This window comes from Zingiber officinale, chromosome 6A (genome assembly GCF_018446385.1).
Source record: "Zingiber officinale cultivar Zhangliang chromosome 6A, Zo_v1.1, whole genome shotgun sequence".
Taxonomy (NCBI): domain Eukaryota; kingdom Viridiplantae; phylum Streptophyta; class Magnoliopsida; order Zingiberales; family Zingiberaceae; genus Zingiber; species Zingiber officinale.
The window spans coordinates 115,868,531-115,890,265 of record NC_055997.1 but is presented as its reverse complement, the minus strand read 5'-3'; the positions used below and the strand labels follow the sequence as shown (position 1 = coordinate 115,890,265).

The 21,735-nt window shown below is 36.0% G+C and overlaps 2 protein-coding genes across 4 annotated transcripts; both read right to left on the bottom strand.

Moving 5' to 3' along the window:
• Nucleotides 1-4: 4 nt before the first annotated feature.
• On the bottom strand, nt 5-1,415 carry LOC121995201 (pollen receptor-like kinase 3). The gene is made up of 2 exons (XM_042549006.1): nt 98-1,415; nt 5-33 (listed from the first exon to the last, which is right to left on the bottom strand). Exons 1-2 carry the CDS (start codon nt 1,413-1,415, stop codon nt 5-7), a joined length of 1,347 nt encoding a protein of 448 aa, XP_042404940.1.
• Nucleotides 443-20,802, bottom strand: LOC121997605 (vacuolar cation/proton exchanger 3-like). 3 transcript variants are annotated; one of them, XR_006116312.1, is made up of 13 exons: nt 20,555-20,801; nt 19,264-19,524; nt 18,814-18,881; nt 18,722-18,750; nt 18,392-18,588; nt 18,086-18,298; nt 10,551-10,682; nt 4,392-4,508; nt 4,252-4,305; nt 3,541-3,657; nt 3,140-3,233; nt 2,320-2,494; nt 443-1,591 (listed from the first exon to the last, which is right to left on the bottom strand). XR_006116312.1 is itself a non-coding variant. In XM_042552107.1 (13 exons), the coding sequence occupies exons 3-13, from the start codon at nt 19,522-19,524 to the stop codon at nt 2,487-2,489; spliced, it is 1,290 nt and encodes a 429-aa protein (XP_042408041.1). In that variant the 5' UTR covers nt 20,149-20,433; nt 20,555-20,802; the 3' UTR covers nt 2,091-2,486. The 3 variants fall into 3 exon arrangements, 2 of the variants coding, with proteins under 2 accessions (XP_042408041.1, XP_042408040.1); XM_042552107.1 differs by lacking the exon at nt 443-1,591 and adding an exon at nt 20,149-20,433 and having other exon boundaries at nt 2,091-2,494; nt 20,555-20,802; XM_042552106.1 differs by lacking the exon at nt 443-1,591 and having other exon boundaries at nt 2,091-2,494.
• Nucleotides 20,803-21,735: the final 933 nt, after the last annotated feature.

Sequence of the window (21,735 nt, the reverse complement as noted above, 5' to 3'; positions counted from 1 at the left end):
TAGTTTACAAAATAAGAATAAAGTACTCCTCCACTCCGTTTACAAAAATTAGATAGAATACGAGGGGTAAAATTAAAATTTCTCAGAGCTTTCTCACCATGGAGGACGTAGAGCAAGCTTCCCTTGGGGATGTACTCGTAGACGAACAGCTTCTCATCCTTCCGGTAATGGTACGCCAGAGGCGGCAGCACGTTGGGGTGGTCCAGGCTCCCCAGCCGCCGGAGATGGCCGTCGAAGGCCTCCTTCCCCATCCGGTTCATGTCCCGCATCCGCTTCACCACCACCGCGACGCCGCTCGTCATCACCGCCTTATATGCCGATCCCATCCCCCCGCCGCCCATCACCTCCGCCGATGCCTTCATCAATTCCGGCAGCCCAAATACCCCCTTCACCTCGTTCACCATCACCAAGTCCCCCGCCCCGCCTCCGCCTCCGCCTCCGCCTCCGTTGTTCTCCGCCGAGCCCATCCTTCGCGACTGCCCCACCTCGCCCTCTTTCGCGATACTCTGAACTCGCCGGAATCTCACCTCTTTCGCTGCTTCCATCACTTTCTCGTCATTCATCGCATCGAGATCCAGCGGCTCCTCTCCCTTCTGCTCCCGCGTCGTGATTAAGTAAACGACCAAGCAGATGAGGAAGACGACGAGCACAAAGATCGCCGCCACCTTCCCGTTGCTCGCCACCACCTCCTTGCAGGGCTGGTCGCCGAACTGTGCCTCCCCGCACAAGTTCTCATTGCCGAGGAACGAGCTCGCGTTAAACTTGGAGTACACATCCGGGATCACCCCCTCGAGCTCGTTGTTCGACACGTTGAAGGCGGAAAGAGACGGCAACACGAGCGCCGGAATCGTCCCGGCGAAGTGGTTGTTCTGCAGCTGGAGCTCCATCATGGCCGAAGCCCTGGACAGCGAGTAAGGAATCAACCCGGTGAAGTCGTTGTCGTTGATGCAGAGCTTCTTCAGGCGAGTCATGTCGTCGAAGAAGTCGCCGGGGATGTCGCCGGAGAAGAGGTTGCGGGAGAGGTAGATGGCCCTGAGGGTGTGAAGGCGGTTGAGGGCCGGAATGCCGCCAGAGAAATAGTTATCGGCGAAGCTCACGGTGCGGAGGTCAGCGAGTTGCGCGAGCGCGTCGACGTCGATATCGCCGGAGAGGCCTACGCCAGCGAGGTCAAGGCCGGCGACGCTGCCTTTCTGGCAAATGACGCCGTCCCAGCGGCTGTCGCAGGGGCCGCTGCCGGTGGAATTGGTCCACGAAGACAAGCTCGTCGCGTTCGTGAAGGAGTTCTTGAGTAGCAGCAGCGCGGCAGTCTCCGGCGACGGCGTGTCGTCGCTGAAGCACGCCGGTGTCAGCACCTGCAAGACTACGAGGAGAAGCAGAGCACAATGGCGCCGGGGGCAGCGGTGGAGGAAGACCATGGCGGCCAAGGGAGGGAGGCCGCTGGATTCTTGCGATGTGTCCGGTGCCTTGTCTCGGCCTTGGTCATGGCGGATGGGTGAGAGCTAGAGAAGGAGGAAGGAGGAGGAGGAAGCAGAGTTGTACAAGGACAAGAATAGTTAGACAGACACATACATCGAGGCTGGCATGCGTTGACCTGGTCCACACAAAGTTGTGGTCAAATAATAATTCCAAATTTCTAGGCAAATGGTTAAATATTACATAACTTTTGGGATTTTTTTGTTTGTTTGTTAAAAACAGGAAAAAGGAAGTTAAATTATACTTATTACGAGACTATTAAAGTCCACCCGTCAACTGCTTAATAATATTGTCAAACGAGAATTAGTATGAGGACAATAATTTTTAAAAGGGGGAAACTATAATAAATTTTAATAAATTATCTTTTAAAATAACTCGTAGCTTTAGTGACTTTTAGTATTTATTATTTTGTATACAATAAAATAAAACAAAACATTATTTATAAATGGAAAATAGAAAACGAGCTCAAATCACTAAACTAATCGACAGGATTGATTGAACAAATTATCATTTAACAAATCGAGAATCAACTCGGGCAAAAACACTGATTGGAAGAACTAATCCTTATTAACCAGCCTAATTATTTATAAATTGCTACAGGCAAGTACCAACAAAAATCTGAATAAATTGAAACTGCATTTATGTGACAAATTTCAATCATCTCAAACAAAAATGTCGGTCCCTGTAAGATCTTTCCATATCCACAGAATCAAAATATAAATCATACAAAAGGTACTTGGAAAAAAATTTCAATTATCTTGACAACGATGTTCACCTTCAACTATGAACTTACATGATATTAAAGAGGGGGGAAAAACAGAAATGAAAAAGATAGAGAAGTCAGACCTCTAAATTTTGGTCCCTGATTTCTTCAAATGAGTTCATGGGAGTGTGTATATTTGATAAACGGTACCAAAATCATGAGCTTAGCGGCAAATGACTCGGCCTTCAGCGTGATGTAATTAGTCAGTCGGTTAATTGTGTGACGAGATTAGCTTCTCCTCGTAGTCGGATTAGTCACCTAAAAACATAGTACAAATGTGAATTTGATGAGTTGATATCATGATTTTGTTGATCTTTTTGTAATTCTTTTTTCCATGGAAATGGAACTAGATCAGATAGTGTTGATGCTTGTTTCTGTCAAGTACTTCAATGAATCATAAATGGAAGGGAAACTATGGGAAAAATATCATAATTCTATCCATACTTTTTCCTTATATTTTTCACCTCTTTACTAGCTATTAGATAAGTTCTTTAAGGATCCGATTATTTGGATGGAATATAGAACGAAAACGATCTTTGTTCATTTTTGTGCCAGTTTTAGTCTGATATCCTTAGAACCAATTGATTTCTTTATTCATGCATAGGGTGAGTGTTTTTTTTCCCCCTAAGAATACAAGTTCAATGTCCAGATCTGTGAGCTTATTTTTAGACTCAATGAGACTTTCTTTTCCTTTCCTATACATCAATGGCTTCTATACTCGCACCTAGGGTAGAGTGTAATTCCAATAATTTAGTCTCATATTCTTGGTTTAGTTGGAACATTCTCCTTTGGTATTGAAATATTTTGTTATACTATTTTCAACTCATACAAAAACTGAATCATGTTATATAACTAGAAAGATTGGAATCATGAAGCGTATGCCAAGAGTTTCCTTTCACTCACTGTCGACGGGGTCTGTGTGAAAAAAGAAGCTTGCAGCAACAATAAAGTAGCAGAGAATCAACATTAAGCCTTTGAAGTAGTTTGCAGTGCCCTCCTGAAAAAGAAAAACGACCATTATTTGACGGAAAATTGGTATTGTATTCTTCCTATTCTGAAAATGTGACAGAAAAGACTGGAAAATTTTTACCGAATTCAAAAGCTTTAAACAAAGTACCAGAAGATGCATATATTGACTAATGAATCCGCGACCGTATGAAATTTTATCAGTACAAGGATTGCATAACAGAAATGACAATTATAAGACAGTGAAGTCCAAATCTAATATCTAATGGACCCCAATCTAAAACATGCTTCAATTTGAGAACCAACCTTTCACCCCCAAGAACAAAAAGAGAACCAACCTGTAGCATGAATGCCACAACCAACACTGTAATAAAGAGAGTTACTGTCTCAAACAACTGAAAATTTAGATCCATCTGTTTCTCCATGAGCCAACCAACAGCCACAGTGAAAGGAATCTGCAACAAGAACATGGTAATCCACGTCGGTAACATCATATAAAAGAAGGAAACATGGACATTGAAAAATGTTTCAGAATCCCATAGGCACCAGAATAATAATCAATAAGATTCATAAAAGTGTGTTAATATAACTAGGCGCCAAAATTATATAGCATAAAGATTCAGAATTGCTTAATTAGCAATCTGTTATTGGTGTGAAACTAGAAGTGTGTTTTACTTTTGAGAGGAGCGCCCAACAATGCAAAAAATTGCACATGATAGACTTGAAACTTATCCAAATTTTTTTAATGCTTACTGCAAAGCCTACAGCAGATAAACTTGGAAGCAACAGATAATCTTAACCTCTTCCTTCATCTGAACTGGAATTTAAAAACACATGTTCTAGGTTCATGAATGCCTCCTACTCTCTCTCTATATACCTATCTTTCATTGTATTCCATGGATGACTCGGTGATAAATTTAATAATTACACATTATTTGATATATGGGCAATTGGCTAGAGAATTCAATATATGGGTAGGTGGCTATGCCTTTGTTGTAATACAACTCCTAAAGGAATATGTATAAATAGATAGGTTATGAAAGCATTACCACAAACATGGATATCTGAGTTGATGATCCAATGGCAACTCCTATAGAAATATCCTACAAGAGAAAAAAAAAAAAGAGGTAAGTTGATTGCAATGGGTGTAAAGTAATCAACATTAATCAATGTCCTCCAGATTCCTTACGAGCTTATCCTTCATGGCAAACATAATTGCACTAGCGTGTTCAGCAGCATTTCCGACAATAGGAAGCAAAATTACACTGATGAACGCAAGTGGAAGGTTCAATGCGTCAGAAGCTCCCTAAACAAAAATAGCAGGCAGGAGGATAAGCCGACCAAAAATTTATAATTTTTTCCATATTAACAACAACAGAATCAATTTGGCAAATTGTACAATGTTTAGAAATAAGGATAGCTAACAAATAGAACTTTACTCCAAATATTATAAATTAGAACTGCATTAAACCAGGATTCACTTGATACAATGGATTGACATAAAAAGGTAAATCAGTAATGTTTACAAGATAGCTATTCACTCAAGGTCTTCCATTTTGCCCTCATTGTCACCTCCAGTGTGCTGATACTAACATTGGCCTCAAAGATGGGGATCTCAGTGGAAGCATCAGCAAAACTGCATTGGAGGGTGTCCGTCAATGATGATCATCTTACAGCTCCTCAGAGTTATAAAAAGGAAGGTCCTACGTTCTATGTGTCTACGGAAAACCCTGGGGTTCACAGGTTTTAAGTTTGAAACCTAGGACCTTTTACAGAGGGTTCATGGGTTGCCTTCTCCATCTTCCTCCTCCTGGTCCTCCCATTCATCCTTTGCCATCACCTCTTCCACTCCATCTCCACCCCATCCCCTGATCAATGTTGGTCAGCACCAAGATTTAAAATCTCGAACCGTGCCGAGATTTCGGTCCCAGATCGGAACGATATGGTTTCGGTATCTACCGTGCCGATACTGCTTCGTTATTTTTTAATTTATATATAGTAATAATTAGATAAATATGTTTATAGTGTATAATTTAAAAATAAATTATATGTTGATTTTATATAAATTCTCAATTATTGAATAACTTAATATTATTAGAAAAAATAATTAAATATAATTTTATTTAAAAAAATTGATCTATAATTAAATTGATACATTATAATATGTTACCTTACTAATATCAAAAGGAGTGGCGTGAATCAGATGGAAGCATTGGTTCTTGTAACATTCTACTTAGGTCAACTCCATAATTCTCCAACGCCCAGATTAAATAATCATCCCATGACATGCAATATTGATATTGATTTCTCCACATGTCCATCAACGTGTCTCGATTCATCACTGGATGTTGGATTTGAACTGGCACCACTGAAATCGGAATGGGTACAGGAACAAGCACAGGATACGGATAAGGATAAGCATACGTTCACGAGCTCTAGTATGATGGATCACCATATGATACATCAGAGTTATAATAAGAAGGTTGCTAGTATGATGAACTTCGACCAGAATCAATCTCAGCTAAACTCTCTCGCATATCTTGATAATTATGAGTTTTCTTTTGTTTGTCACCCTTATATCGACGCTGATATTGAATAGCGTTACTTCTAACTCCATGATCATAATCTTGAGTTGCATGTGTGTAATCTATCTCACATGTCCATGACTCCAGTGCTAGAGTAGGGGGAACATAATTTTTACCACTAGATGCATTACCACTGTCATCACTTCCATGAGTACTTGCAATGCTATCAACATCACTATCCTCATTTCGAACTTCTTGTCAGACTACAGTGTCAGAAGATGATGAAGTTTCATCACTGTCATCATGTTCTTGCTCATCAATTACATCGAGTGGATTTTCTCTAATGCTTAATTGACCCCTTCTCGTAAAAGCTGGAGGTTTACCTTTTTCTTTCTTTTTAGTAAAAATTGCAGGAACTTTGCCTTTGCTTTTGCCTTTATTTATGGACTTTGGTTGGGTTTACGGTTGGGATATTTGAGAATGTCTAGACCGAGATCCAAAAAATTAAAATTCTTGATCAAATGCTTCATCATTATCTTCTTCCTCACAGATATCTCCTCTAGCTTGTATTTTTTTAATTTGTTGAGTAAGAAATTGAGATGGTCGTGGTGGGTCTCCTGCTTCATCAAGTAATGGATTCTCAGCCTCAACAACGCTCCACCAATCCATCATTGGATCATTTTCAGTTTGGACAAATCCAATATCAAATAAGTCTACATCACCAGACTCTTGTTCTTCATTCTCTTCTGTTATTGCTCTTAGTTGAAGACACGTATAATAATGAACGTAGACCATCTTCTCCAAGCGACGATAAGAAAGACGATTTCGTACTTTTGTATGAATGAGGGAGAAAGTTGACCAATTTCTTTCACAACCACTTGAAGACGTTTGTGAGAGAATTCATACTGCAATCTTTTTCAAATTTGGAGTTGATCCTCCATATTGTAACCACCACTCAGCTGTAAGATAAATAAGAACAAAATTAAAATAGTATTTATATTTGTTGACAATAATTAGTAATAATTTTTACTATACTTACCTGCATCCATTTTATATTCGCATGACACTGCAATAGGATCGCTAAAAGAACCATATGCCTTACGAAATAATCGACTTTCATTAATAGTCTCAGCAATTGATTCTCTATTTGTATGCAGTCTTGATATTATATGTCTGAGAGCCACTAATAAATGATCATTTGTGTCAAGATTATAACGGTATTGATATGTCGGATTGAGATAATAACCTACAATAATTAAACATATATAATTATTAATAATAATATTAAAGATTCTTTATCATTAAAAAATATGTATCGGCCAAATGAAAATATTTTCCCATTTGATTGTCTCATCTTGTAGTGATTATATCAATATAATGTTGATACTTGGTTGGTGATTGTAGACGCCTCTTAATTTCCTCTTTTGCTTCATGAATTAGGCGGTAAACGTTGTCCATTTGTGGCTTCTTGTCTATATCAACTTTACGTAGAACAACATAGAATAGTTCTACTGCTATAAGAATCTCTGCGATATAGTCCCAAAATCTGACAGATATAATAATTTTTTGCACCTCCTTACCTTCGGCTGTGTTAGAATATCGAGAGACCTCTCAATCCTCAGAAGAGAACATGACCTTTAATCCGACTTTTTTCTGATTCAACGACTTTAACAAGAGAAAGTGAGTAGCAAACCTAGTCGCTCCTGATCGCAGAATCTCTCCATCAATAAATTTCCTCATTAATCCATGAACCCAATAATGGTTATAGAGGAATTTTGTTAAAGATTGACCTTTTTTCACTACCTTCTTCACTATATCAACCTTACTGATATCTGCCATTATCAAATCGATACAGTGTGCTGCGCATGGTGTCCAAAATAATGTTTGATATTGTTGCTCCAATAACTCTTCATCCCTCTTAAAGTTGACACCATTATCTGTAATCACCTGCACTATATGTTCTGCACCTATCTCTTGAACTACGCTATCCATCAAACGATATATGTAGAGTGCATCATGATAGTCTATAGTTGCATCAATAGATTTATGAAATATCACTTTTCTATTGCAGTATAGTAGAAAGTTGATAATGCTCATCCGTGTAGGTCCTGTCCAACCATCACACATCAACGTAACCCTATATAAGCTCCATTGCTTCTTGCATGATAGGATCCAAGTCTTGATCCCCTCCACTTGTTCATCTAAATATGGGCTGGCAATTTCATATGCAGTCGGAGGTTGAATACAAGGACCAGATTTTTGGATGTTGGACACCATGCTATGGTAGTATGCGTTGTTTGCTGCATTAGGGGGAATATAATTAAAATGTAAAAATTTAACAATACTTTTATGATTGACTTCTTATTCTCTTTTGAATATGCATCATCAATCCTAGTCTGTTTGTTAGCTTGGTCTGGGAATGCCAGTGGATCAATATCAGCAATATCGACTGCACGTCTTCGTCCCATAGAAGGAAAAAAACAACCAATACCACCTTGTGTTGAAGGAATACGAACACTTGTACTCCTTTCTAATGTTAATGCAGTAGTTGAGTCACTTCTATGTCACATATTTTGCTCATAGTCATATTGAGTTCGAGAGGTGCTGAGAGCTGCTAAAAGCCTTCATCATTTGTAACTTCACTATGACCTTCAAATTCATCATAGATTGGTTCTTTAGAACTTCGACTATCAACAAGTTCACGTTGTTGTTGTTGTTTATACTTTAATGCTTTTTTACCATCAAGTTCGTCTTTCATTGCACGACGAACTTACTTTTGGACAATTAGAAATATCCGGATATCCACCAGCAAGATGTTTTAGGTGTGTGACTCCACCGTCGCGTCCAATTATATCGCAATGCAAACATTGCCAATGGAATCGATTTTCTAGTCGACGTGTCTCAAAGCTGGATCATGAGATTGTTGTTTGGGTGTCATTGCCTATGCATTATAAAAAAATTAAGAATAATACACATTTCTAGGTAATGATCATCATTTTATAACGTTAAGAATATATTTATCATTGTAAATTTACAAATTAAATATATAAATTATAAAGAGCGACTTTCTAAAATTTGAAACAATCTCCTAAAAATATTAATTCACCTTTCTCAATTTAGAAAAGTGTTTTATTATGAATCATAAACATGACAGCATACCTTTATCAAAATTTTTAAAATAAAAGACTTGTAATATTTCTAAACATATTACAAAAGTACAAAAGTTAATATTTATGGATCCAAATTTTAAATTAATTCTAAAATAAAAAAATATTATCTATAATAAATATATAAATTAGCATAAAGATGTTACTTTATATATAATAATTATACAAATTAATTAATTAATTATTATTTGTAAAAATATAAAATAATAAAAATATCAAAATATAAATTTAATTTATTAGTTTTTTTTAAGATTTTTTTTTTTTAGAATTTTATTTTTTTTAGAATATTAGAATATAAATCTGAATTATTATGATTTTTTAAACAATTTTAAATTAAATTTTAAATAATAAAAAATATTATAATATATATCTGAATTTTTTTTTAATTTTTTAAAAATTTTAAACAGATTTCTTATAATTTTTTTAAAAATTTTTAAATACAATTTAAAACATTAAAAATTAATTTTTCAGAATATTAATTAAAATTTTAACTTTTAAATATATTTTTTATATATTTTAATTTTTATTGAGAAAATTTAATTAGGATTTATAAAAGCTTGTTTAGAATATCATGTATATCTTAGGAATTGTTATAAATTTAAATTATAATTTATTTTCTTAAACTCACCTAGGGCACAAAGTGCGGCGGCAACAACGCAAACACACCGCTCGGCAACGGCGGATCGCAGGGGTCCGGTGGCGTCGGAGGCATCAGGCGACTCCTTCGACGCCGCCTACGATGCATACGAGACGGGACACCGATGAATAGGGGAAATCGTACCTCTGTCGCTGCTCGCCTCACCTCGTCGCTACCGCCTCGCTGCTGTTAATCAATCGCTCGCTGGTATGTTTTATAGGGTTTTTGCAAGCGATAGAAAGAATCGAATCGATTCCTTCTGTCGCCCGATCGATTACAAAAGGAATCGATTCGATTCCTTCTATCGCGCGATTTATCGATCGCGAGTGTTGCATGTGCTATCGAACGCGCGTATCAAGTGCCGAAAGCACAGAGCCACGCCCGCACGTATCACGCGCCGAAATCACTGCGTGTCGGATGCCGGTTTCGACTAGGCGACGGAACGGTATAAACCGTCCGTGCTGCCCGGCACGAAACGGTATTCTTTTCCTTGGTCTGCACCAACTCTCATACTAATACAGTATGTCGGTCATCACCAAATCTCATTTTAGCCTACCACCAATATCCAATGCCAAATCGAGATACTAAGACAGTGGCCATTCCTTTAGGTCTTTCAAATAGTTTTTAAAGAATTGAAAGTCCATTGACTCATATGATTCAAATGACTACCAAAACATAGCTCTTAGTTTGCTATAAGACACACATCAGGGTGTGCAGCATTTGTAGAGAAAATTACACTCTTCAAACAATCCACCTGGTGAAACATTGCATCGAGTCACAAGCTCAGATCATGGATTCCATAAATTATTAAATTATGTCTGGAGAGTGTAATGTGGAAAGTAAACACTGTCAGAGGGAAGGTGAATCTAGATGAAAGCTATACAGCCAAACGAGGATTGCTCAACGACGTGCATGTGCAGATACAGATGCTATACACAAATCATTGCAGAAAAAATAGCATGATAAAGCTACTTTCTAAGAAAAAATTGTTCAATATAATGAACATAAGATTGACATACTTCTATGGCATCAACAAGGTACTCAGAAAGAATGGAGATCCAAAGTGTCAAAACTGCAAGCCATGATATTGCTTCCCACTGGCTCAACTCTGGAGGCTCTTCTTCATCAGAATCTTCACTATGCCCCTCTTCCTAGAAGATGTAACACTACTTCATAATTAAAATATATTTAGTACAGAAGTCAAAAAAAAATTCAAGCAAACAAGAAGATATATGCCTTTAGATGGTAAAATAAACTCTCATTTTACCTTTTGCTATAAAAAAAAAACACAGAAAGGGATCAAAGATACAATTATGGTTTTCAGTAGCAAGGCGATAAGGGGCAAAAAAGGGACATAAAAATGAATTTAATTTTTTGCTACTTCTCAATTGATGGCTAACTGAAAGGTATTGACTCAAGAACGAGCTAGCTCAGCAAGTATAGAGAGAATTTTTTTAATGGAGATTTATGGTAAACAAGACAGCAAAGCAGCCAGAGTCGAATCTATTTGTTAGAGTAGGTAGTGAGGAGAGGATTTGGTCAGTCTCACAACTATAATTAGAGGTTCTTAAAATATGCATAAATACCAAGAGACATCTAAGTGACTTGTTATTTTGGATTTGGATTGAGCTCCATCTCGTGTGCTTTAATGCTATTAATGACTGTTGCAGTATCAAATAGCAGTTGTTCCTATATAACAGTCGGGGGAAGGATACGATATAAATAGGTGCAAGATATCATAAACTTAAATTTGGTGTGAGATAACAGCTATTCCTAATCTTACATATCAATCAGGGAAAGCATACGATATATATGTGGGATATCATAAACTTAAAATTTGGCATAAAATATCAGCTATTCCTAATCTTACATATTGATCAGGGGAAGCATATGACATAAATGAAACAATAAGTCGGCTGGGCAGAGGAGCATATATATAATCAAAGTTCAATTATATCTGCCTAATCACTCACATCTGCAAGAAAATGAGAGCCTTGTACCTATTCTAGTTAAGTGGAAATAATTGTTTTCCTCACATCTGCCTAGTCACTCACAACCTGAGATTGGCTACTGAGGTCCGAATCATCTCCATAGCTCATAATTCGGTTCTTCGTGGTTGCACAAAGCATATAGAAATGGATAAACATTTCATCGAGGAGAAAATCAACACTGGAATAATATGCATGCATATCTTCATAAACAATTAGTTTATGTATTAACAAAGAGACTACATAAGAACCAATTCAATAAGTTGACTAGCAAACTGGCTATGAAAGATATCTTCAAACCAGCTTGAGCTTGAGGGAGAGTGTTGGAAATTTTGTCATTAAAGTCCTTGATTTAGTCATAATTACAGGAATATTCCTAGATCGTTTCTTATATAAATATAGATCGTTAAAATACAAATAAGAAAAAATAGGAAAGTATTTGTCAAATATTAGCTTTATTTATTTTCCTTTTCATTAGTTTCCTTTTCTATTGTAAATTATCTCTATAAAAGGAGAGTCGTGTACCTATTCTAGTTAAGTGGAAATAATTATTTTCCTCATATTTTCTGTTAATATGCATGACGTATCTTCTAACATATAAACAATTAGCTGATGTATTAACGAAGGAAATACACTACAAACAATTCGATAAGCTGACTAGCATGCTAGCTATGGAAGATGTCTTCAAACCAGCTTGAGGGGGAGTGTTGGAAATTCTGTCATTAAAGTCCTTGATTTAGTCACAATTTTAGGAATATTCTAGGATCGTTTCTTATGTAAATATAGATAGTAAAGGATATACAAAACTGAAAAAATAGGAAAATATAATCCGTCAAATATTTGCTTTATTTAGTTTCCTTTTTCATTAGTTTCCTTTTATGTTGTAAATTCTCTCTATAAAAGGAGAGCCTTGTACCAATGCTAGTTAAGTGAAAATAACTATTTTCCTCATATTTTCTGTCTAGCTATGGAAATAACAGCTTTGTTGTCACAATAAACCTTCATTGATCTACATCACCTCACAAATTCCATGGTCACCTCACAAATTCCATGGGAAACTACTTCTGGCTATCACATTTTGTTTTTTACTTCGCCGTGTAACTAGGTTCCCACCAACAAAGGAACAATAGCCAGATGTTGATCTCCTGTTTGTAACACTCCCTGCCCAGTTTACATCTGTGTAGGCTAGGGTTGTAAACAAGCCGAGCCGAGCCGAGCCGAGCCGAGCTTTAGGGTGTTCAAGCTTGTTTGATAAGATAACCGAGCCGAGTCGAGCTTAAAATGAACCACACTTTTGAAATGAGTGTTCAAGCTTGGCTTGGTTTATTTTTTATGAGCTTGAGCTTGGTTCGTTTAGATGTTATCAAGCTCTCAATTCAAGCTTGGCTTGAGCTTGGTTTGAGCTTGGTTCGTTTAGATGTTATCAAACTTTCAATTCAAGCTTGTTTGATTGTTTGAAACTTTTAATTATTTGATTAGTTATTAAGATTGATAATTTAAATTTTTTTTTTTTTATTTTATTATTTATTTAGCATATTGAAAATAATTTTATTAATAAATATGGTTCGTGAACATTATTTACGAACATTATTCACGAACATTGTTCACGAACGTTAACGAGCTAAACACATATGTGTTCAAACTTATTTGTTTAGCTTAACGAGCTGTTCAAGATTGTTTGTTTAATTAATCTAATGTATATTGAACAAACATAAACAAGCTCTTACCAAGCCGAACACCAAGCTTGTTCACAAACGCTTGGTTCATTTACAACCCTATGTGTAGTCTTCGACTTGAAGATGTCCATGTTTCCCAGTTTGCATCTGTGTAGACTTCGACTTGAAGATGTCCATGTTTCTGAATAATAAACCTCTCCCTGAAGTTCCTTTCAAATATCTCAATATCCTATATACGACTTTGAAATATTCTGCTTGTGGTGAGTGCACGAACTAACTTACCATGCTAACTAGGATTGTAAATGAACCAAACCGCTCATGAGCTACTCGAGGCTCGATTCGATAAAAGCTCGTTTGAGTTCATTTAATGAGGCTCGTTAAGATAAACAAACCAAGCTCAAGCTTCACAATACTCGACTCGTTAGCTCATGAATCAACTTTTTTAAAAAAAATAATAGTTTTGATATTGAATTTATAGATTTTACACTTTACTTATGAAAAATATAGACAAATATATTAAATTTATTTATTAGAATAAAATTATGAATTTTAATAAGAATATTATAATTTTCTCTAAATATATAATTTAGTTTTTAATGAATATTTAAATTTATAATTTATATTTATTAAGCTCGTTTAGGCTCGATAAAAGCTCGAATAAGCTTGTGAGTCATGAATATATTCGTTAAATAAAACTCGAGTTCGGCTCGATTATAAACGAGTCAAACTCAAACATTCAATAGCTCGGCTCGGCTCAATTATACCCCTAATGCTAACCACAAAAGCGATATTAAGCCATGTATGAGACAAGTAAATCAATTTTCCTACGAGTCTCTAATATAGTTCCTTGTCCTTCACTTCTTCAGCCTTAGCAACTTGTAACTTCAAGTTAAGCACAATCGAAGTCTCAACCATTTTACACACAAACAAACTTGTTTCTCCAAGGAGATCAAGAATATATTTTCTTTGATAAACAAATATACATTCCTTGGATCTTACAAATTTCATTCCGAGAAAATACTTGAGGACTCCTAGATCCTTAATTTGAAATTTTTTTGCGAGTCTCTTCTTTAGGACTGCTAATTTTGTTTCATCATCGCCAGTTAAGATAATGTCATCAACATAAACAATAAAAATAGCAACTTTACCTTGTTTTGAGTGTTTAAAAAATATTGTGTTATCTACTTACTCTGCAAGAAGCCATAACTAATAACAACCTTTCCAAAGTGTTCAAACCACGCTCTTGGTGACTGTTTGAGTCCATATAATGCCTTGTTTAATTTGCACGCTTTTCCACGATCAAGTCTCTTCTCAAATCCCGATGGTAGGTTCATGAACACCTCCTCTTCGACATCACCATTGAGAAATGTGTTTTTAATGTCAAGTTGATGTAGAGGTCAATTTGAATTTATTGTAAGAGATAACAAGACTCTAACAAAGTTTATCTTCGCAACGGGAGCAAAAGTCTCTTGATAGTCAATCTCATATGTCTGAGTGAAGCCTTTAGCCACTAGTCTAGCCTTGTACCTTTCAATGCTTCCATCAGCTTTACATTTTATTGTAAACACCTATTTACACCTAACTGGTTTCTTGTCTTTGGGTAGATCAACTATCTCCCAAGTGTCACTTCTCCTTAAAACATTCATCTCTTCAATGACTATTAATTTCCAACTCAAATAATCCAAAGCTTCCTATCTATTCCTTGGAACAAACAAGTGTGAAATCCTAGAAGTGAAAGCTTTATGATTTTTTTTTTATATAGTATTTGATCGGAAAGATAATTTGCAATAGGATGATTAGTGCAATTTGGGACACCTTTCCTGATTGTTATAGGAACATAGATCAGGAATAGTAGGTGAACAATTAGACACAATAGGAGGAATCAAAGCTAGACTTGGGATAGGGTTACTTGAAATTCGGTGCAGCTTGGATTTTCAGACTGGTGTTGTGTAGGCTTGATATTCGACTCTTTATTTCTCATATGAAATCCCTTCCTAGTATAAATCTGAAGCTCAGAACTCAAATCCTGGTGATCAGTTTGAAGTATTTCTCCCCTTGATCGATAGTCTCTGATACTTGGTATTAGAGATAAGTGACTATTTAGAAATGTCCCCAAAATTGTATTTTACTTCACTTGTCACCCCTGAAGAGAATTTTTGGTCAAATAGGGCTTTGTTTCTAAAAGTGAGACATCCATGTTCACATAATTTTTTTTTGTTTGAGGATCGAAACACTTATACCCCTTTTTGTTGAACGACAACCCAAGAATATGCATTTTATAGAACGTGGTTCAAATTTTGAACGAAATTGACATAGAATATGAACATAGACAATACATCCAAAAATTTTGACAAATAAATCATAAAACAATCATATTTCAGGAAAAAAAATTTAAGACAATCAAGAGGTGTTTTGTATTCTAACACTTTTACATCCTGTTTATCAAATAAGAGGTTGTTAAAATTGCTTCACCTCATAAATACTTAGGAACATGCATGTAAAACATTATGGCACGTCCTATTTTAAGTGTTTTTTTTTTCCTGCAATGTCATTTTGTTGAGGGGTATCCCGACAAGTAAATTGATGATAAATGTCTTTTTCATTCAAAAAATACCAAAGCGTTCATTAAAATATTATGTTCCATTGTCGGGATGTAAAATATAAATTTTGGTATGAAATTGATTTTCAATCAATAAAAATTTTTGAACAAATTACTCACTTCAGATTTTTTTATTCATCAAATAAATCCAACATTAACGTGTATGGTTATCAATAAATGTTACAAACTATTTTTTTCCAAAAAGAGTAGTAATTTTAGATGAGCCCCAAACATCACTATGAATCAAATAAAAAAGTTTGGAGTACTAGTAAATCTTTGGCAAATAAGTTGAACGATGAGATTTTGCAAAAATACAAGTTTCAAAATATAAAGAAGAACAATCAATGTCTTCAAATAATCCTGAAAATAAGTTTTTTAGATAAAGAAAGCTAGGATGTCCTAGTCTATAGTGCTTCTCGAACCGAGTTTGAACTAATACTATAAAAGCTCTGAACTTTTTTATTACTAACAAGTATTTCATCCAAGTAGTAAAGACCTTCAATCATCCCAGTATGCCCAATCATCATCCCTGAGTTCTAGTCTTGAATTTCACAATGTGATTCAAGAAATATAATACGACAATTAGAATCTTTAGATAGTTTACTAAGGAAGCAAAAGATTACAGGCAAAATTAGGAACATGAAGAACAAAATTGAAATTAATTTTCTTGGTTAGTTTAATAAGTCGTTTTTATGCAATAGGTGAAAAACTATCATCAGCAATTCTAATTTTCTCATTTCCCGAACAAGAGAGCGTAACTAGACATGTGATCTGAGGCTCTAAAATCTATGATCCATGGAGAGGAGTTTAAACAAGAGAGAGCTTTAGGCTTGCTACCTGTTTGTGCCAAGGAAACACTAGGAATAACAGATAAGAAGTTGGATTTTATCAACTTCAAGAATTGATCAATCTACTCTTTGTTGAAGAGACCTAAGTCAACTTCATTGGTAGTAGGAATTCCACGATTCTTCTCTCCTTGCTTGCTGTTTTTCCAGTTGGCAAGTTTGCCATGAATTTTCCAACATGTCTCACGTGGATAGCGAGACTTGTTGCAGAAATCGCACCAAACCCGTGGCTTATCATCAGACCTGCACTGGTAAGTTGCAGCCTTGTAGGTAGCATCAGTAAATAAGGCAAAATTTTCAATTGACTCACTACACTCCTTTTTCCGAGCATGACACTCCTTCGGCTTTCTTCTCAACTGACTTGGGTAAATAGTTCACCAATGGATGGGAGAGGAGGTCTCCCAATAATCCTTCCTCATACTTCATCAAATTCGACGTTGAGACCTGAAAGAAATTTATAAATACAGCCGTCTTCCATGGTTTTCTTGTGGTGGTTGCAGTCATCAGCAAATTTCCATTCGTATGTGCTGAAGAGGTCAAGATCCTGCCACAACCTTTTCAACGAATTGAAGTATTTGGTGATGGAATCATCTCCTTAACGAATATCCCCCATCTTTAAAGTCAATTCAAAAACCTTAGATTGGTTACCATGGTCAGAATACAGTTGACAAACATTATCCCACAACTCTTTTGCATAGGATAGCACATGTAATTGGTACTTATAGCCTCCTCCATGGAGTTGACTAGTCATGTCATAACCATGGAGTTTTCAGTGTCCCATGTGGCATGCAGCGGGTCCTTAACAGTAGGAACCTTCTTGTCACTCGTGATATAGCCGATTTTTCTTTACCCACGGATATACATACGGACGAATTGCAACCACCAGAGAAAGTTGTCACCATTCAAGCGGATGGTGGTGATTTGGACTGAATGAGAGTTGGAATGGTGTTGCAGGGTCTCAGAGGATTTTACTGTGAAGGTGGCTGGCTTGTAGTGGTTTTGGACGTGACTTCTGACATGGCTATTACAATTTTATTGTTGTTGTATTTTTTTTCCTTTTTGCTCAGATACCAAGATAGAAAATATGAGGAAAATAATTATTTCCACTTAACTAGAAGAAGTACAAGGCTCTCCTTTTATAGAGAGAATTTACAATAGAAAAGGAAACTAATGAAAAAAAACTAAATAAAGCTAATATTTGACAGATTATACTTTCCCATTTTTTTTTATTTGAATATCTTTTACAATCTGTATTTACATAGGAAACGATCCTGAAATATTCCTGAAATTATGACTAAATCAAGGACTTAATGACAGAATTATCAGCTATTCCTAATCTTACATATTGATCAGGGGAAGCATATGACATAAATGAAACAATAAGTTAGCTGGGCAGAGGAGCATATATGTAATCAAAATTCCAATTATATCTGCCTAGTTACTCACATCTGCAATCGGATGGTAGCTGTTTTGCTGACTCCTGAGTTGGAAAAAAAGGTAACTTGCGTATGCGACAAGCATAACACCACTGCTAAACCTCGAAAGGGCAACCTCTGACTTTCCATAGTGCACCTCTGATCGGGTGAAGTGGAGGACAGCAGGAAATGTTAAACCCATAACAGCCATCAACAATAGCCCCGAGTTTACAACAGCAGCAGCCTAAGACGATTAAATCTACATAAATATCAGTTACCATAATACAACCATCCTAAATTTTGCAAAATGTAAACATTTGTTAACCAAAAAAACTACCTTGTCGAAAATTTGATCTTTTTTGTTGTGAACAATTCCACCAGCAAAAAAAGCGCAACCAAGAACTAATAGCATATTTGATAATATAGAGCCCAATAATGATTGCTGCACAACACGGATCATTCCACTTTTTAGTGCATATATAGCTATTATCATTTCGGTTGCATTACCAAAGGTGGCATTTAGCAATCCTCCAACTGCAATTGCAAAGCAAAAAAAAAAAAAAACAGTTAACATGTTATATTCATCTAACCCAAAAGGCAATTAAAAAAAAAGAAACCCAAAGATATTTTATGGCAGAATTATACGTTATAGTTAGATCTAGCTCACCTGTATTACCAGTGTAAGCAGCAAGCTGCCTGTGAAATAGAAATTCTCAGTACATTTGATGAAAACAATATTGCAAATACAGAATAACTTACTCTGTTGCATATCCTAAACGCTCAGCTAAAGGAATAATACCTATCAAACTGAAGAAGAAAACTAATCCCTGAAATGAGCAGAAAAGGAATAATCAGAGAGATGATTTCAGGATAATATCCCAGGGAGTGGAAAATAAGATATATGATTGACCTTTCTTAAATAGAGAAGATTAGCTTTTTTGCAATTAGGTTCTGATAATTGTTATTTCAGTTGGTGATTGATTGTTGTTCTTTATTGAATCACCATGGTTAGACTCAGAATTCACTGATTAATATCATTAATCAGAAACAACTCCCATATGACATTTGTTTTATTTTCATGGCAACCAAGTAGTTGACTAAAAAAACTTCCTAGTTTAACTTAAGTTTGTCCATATTTTTATGGGACAAAAAAAAATCATAAAACAAACGGAAATGACAGGTACAAACAATATCTGAATTTTGACTTACATGATTTTTGGTGAGAAAGTGGAGAATGATCGACAGAGGTCCAAATGGTAGTAGAATATTAATTTTTGCAGAGAAAATAACAACTTTAATGCTCTTAGAAAGTCCAATGAGTATTCTCCAGAAGGTCCTCAAATAAGCAACATTTGGACGAGGCCTACTATGGAGTATCTCAGAAGCAATAATCTTTGTGGACGGTAATGATGAATTAACAATTGTCTCCACCTCCATTGCAAAACCTTCCCTTTCATCCACAGGTCTCATCTGTATAATTAATCCATAAAAAACAATCATATTTTGGAATCTTAAAAAAAAAAACAGTAGTAAAGATTCTTTTTGCAAAAAATACGTCCAAATGTTTTCTTTCAGAAATGGAAGTGGTTGAAGTAGTGCTGAAAAGAAATAAATCCAATAGTGGACTAGGCACTACAAAGTTCACAATATCATAAGGATAGAATCTTCTGGGCCCATCTATGCACTACAAAGGAACTAACCAACTTAATTTGCAAAGAATGGTTGCAATATGTATACTTGTATCATACTAGAATCAGTATCAAATGGATGTAGGCTCATCTGGAATACTGATGATGGGAATAAATCATTGATTACAGTCTAAGAAAAAGCTCTATATCATAACTCTTGGTCGAGACACCTAGCTTGGGGTATTAGATTAAAAAAATGAATCAAGAAAATAAATTTTGAGTTTTAATCAATGAAGGAAGGGGCATCAAACAAGCAACTATTATGTGAAGATGCCAAAGATTCAAAAAGAAAGAAAAAAACAATACAATGGTCACATGATTGTCCACATCATTTGTAAACTAACATAGGCAGTGGCTAACTGGGCAAAAGGAGAGAACTCTTATAAACAAGAAGTCTCAGCCTCACAGTTAAGGCTTCAATTCCTAAATGAATCTTATTTGGCCATCAAAGGACGACTGCGAAGAAGCCATTCAATCATTTCTCTTTATCATGGAAGTTGCTCCCGGGAAACAAAGTAGGTTGGCGCTAGAGGATTCAGCAATCGGCATGATCTCAGATTCTTTTAACTGCTACACCAAATTTCTGAGGCACAAGATATTGAGTCACAGATCCACCTTCTTAATGTCAACGTGAACTCAATATCTATCGCCAGGTTTCGGACATTCATTTGGTAGTTGTAAAATTCAGTGTCTGCAAGCGTTGTATATCAAAACTGAGTATGATTCTAAAGCCAAAAATGAACAATTCAAGCCCAACAGAGATCTACAAACGGCATGGAGATAGAAATCGGAAACAAAATAAACCAAGCTACCATTTTTCACTCTTTGCTCTCTCGATCGAAGGAGATCGAAGAGAAGGTACTGCAAGGCAAAGCGAGAAGCAAATCGATATAAACTGAGACGAAGACGAAGCTTTGCTACAATACTTCAAATCAAACCCATCTCTTTCTCCGCTAGCGCCGTTGATCTAGATTTCTGCCCTTTTTTCTCTTCAAATTTGGAGAATTTTTTTTTGGAACATCGCCTTCATTCTAGGGATTCGGCTCCACTTGAACAAGGACGGCAGAGATTTGAGGACGCGCCAACTGGAAGCTTCTGCGAAACTTCGGGGTGAGCCAAGAAGTCGCCTCGGGCCCGATCTTGACCACGTCAGATCAGCTGTCGCTGTCTCACCCAAGCTCGACGTGTTCTCCACCAAGGATAAGTGCGACCACATGAGGGAAAGAACTACATTTCCCGGTCATTTGTGAAAAGTCTGTTTCGTGGACGAGAATTTACAGCGGATAGCTGCGGTGCAGGCTTAAGTCTTAAGAGTATAATTTTTTATAATAAAATTATAAATAAATAAATAAATAAATGTGCTTCTGCCAACGAGTTGCCTTTCATGGTCATCAGCGGGTTGTCCCTTTCTTGGCGTGCCCCGTCAGACCTTAGAAGATTCTAAGGATTGGAATGCAACAATGATTGTGAGAATCTTTGGGTAGATGCGTCAAATAGATTCTGTTGGGTGGGAGGTATTTGCTTAGTTACGACAGTTTTTTACGGAATTTGGTAGATAAGATTTTAAAATACTCAAAAATGTATTATAATTTTAAAGTTATTAAATTATGTGTTTACTTTTTATTTTACCTTAGTCTTTAAATTAATTGGACTGTAAAAATAAATTAGTCGATTGATTTTATTTTCAATCGTTTTGATTTTATTTGAAAAATTCATCCATCCATTTTAATCAAAATCGATTAATAGACAAAAAATCTCGAAATGATATAAAATTAGTTCATATATGTTCGTTCAATTTTGATGATTGTAAAATTATTATCAAACATCAATTTGACTCAATATATTGAGAGTAGTGATTTTTTAAATATGAATTAATTTTTAAGACACATTCGTATTCAAAAAATTACTACTCTCAATATATTAGGTCAAATTGATATTCGATAGCATTTTAATAATCAAGAGAATTAGATGAACACATAGGAACTGATTCATA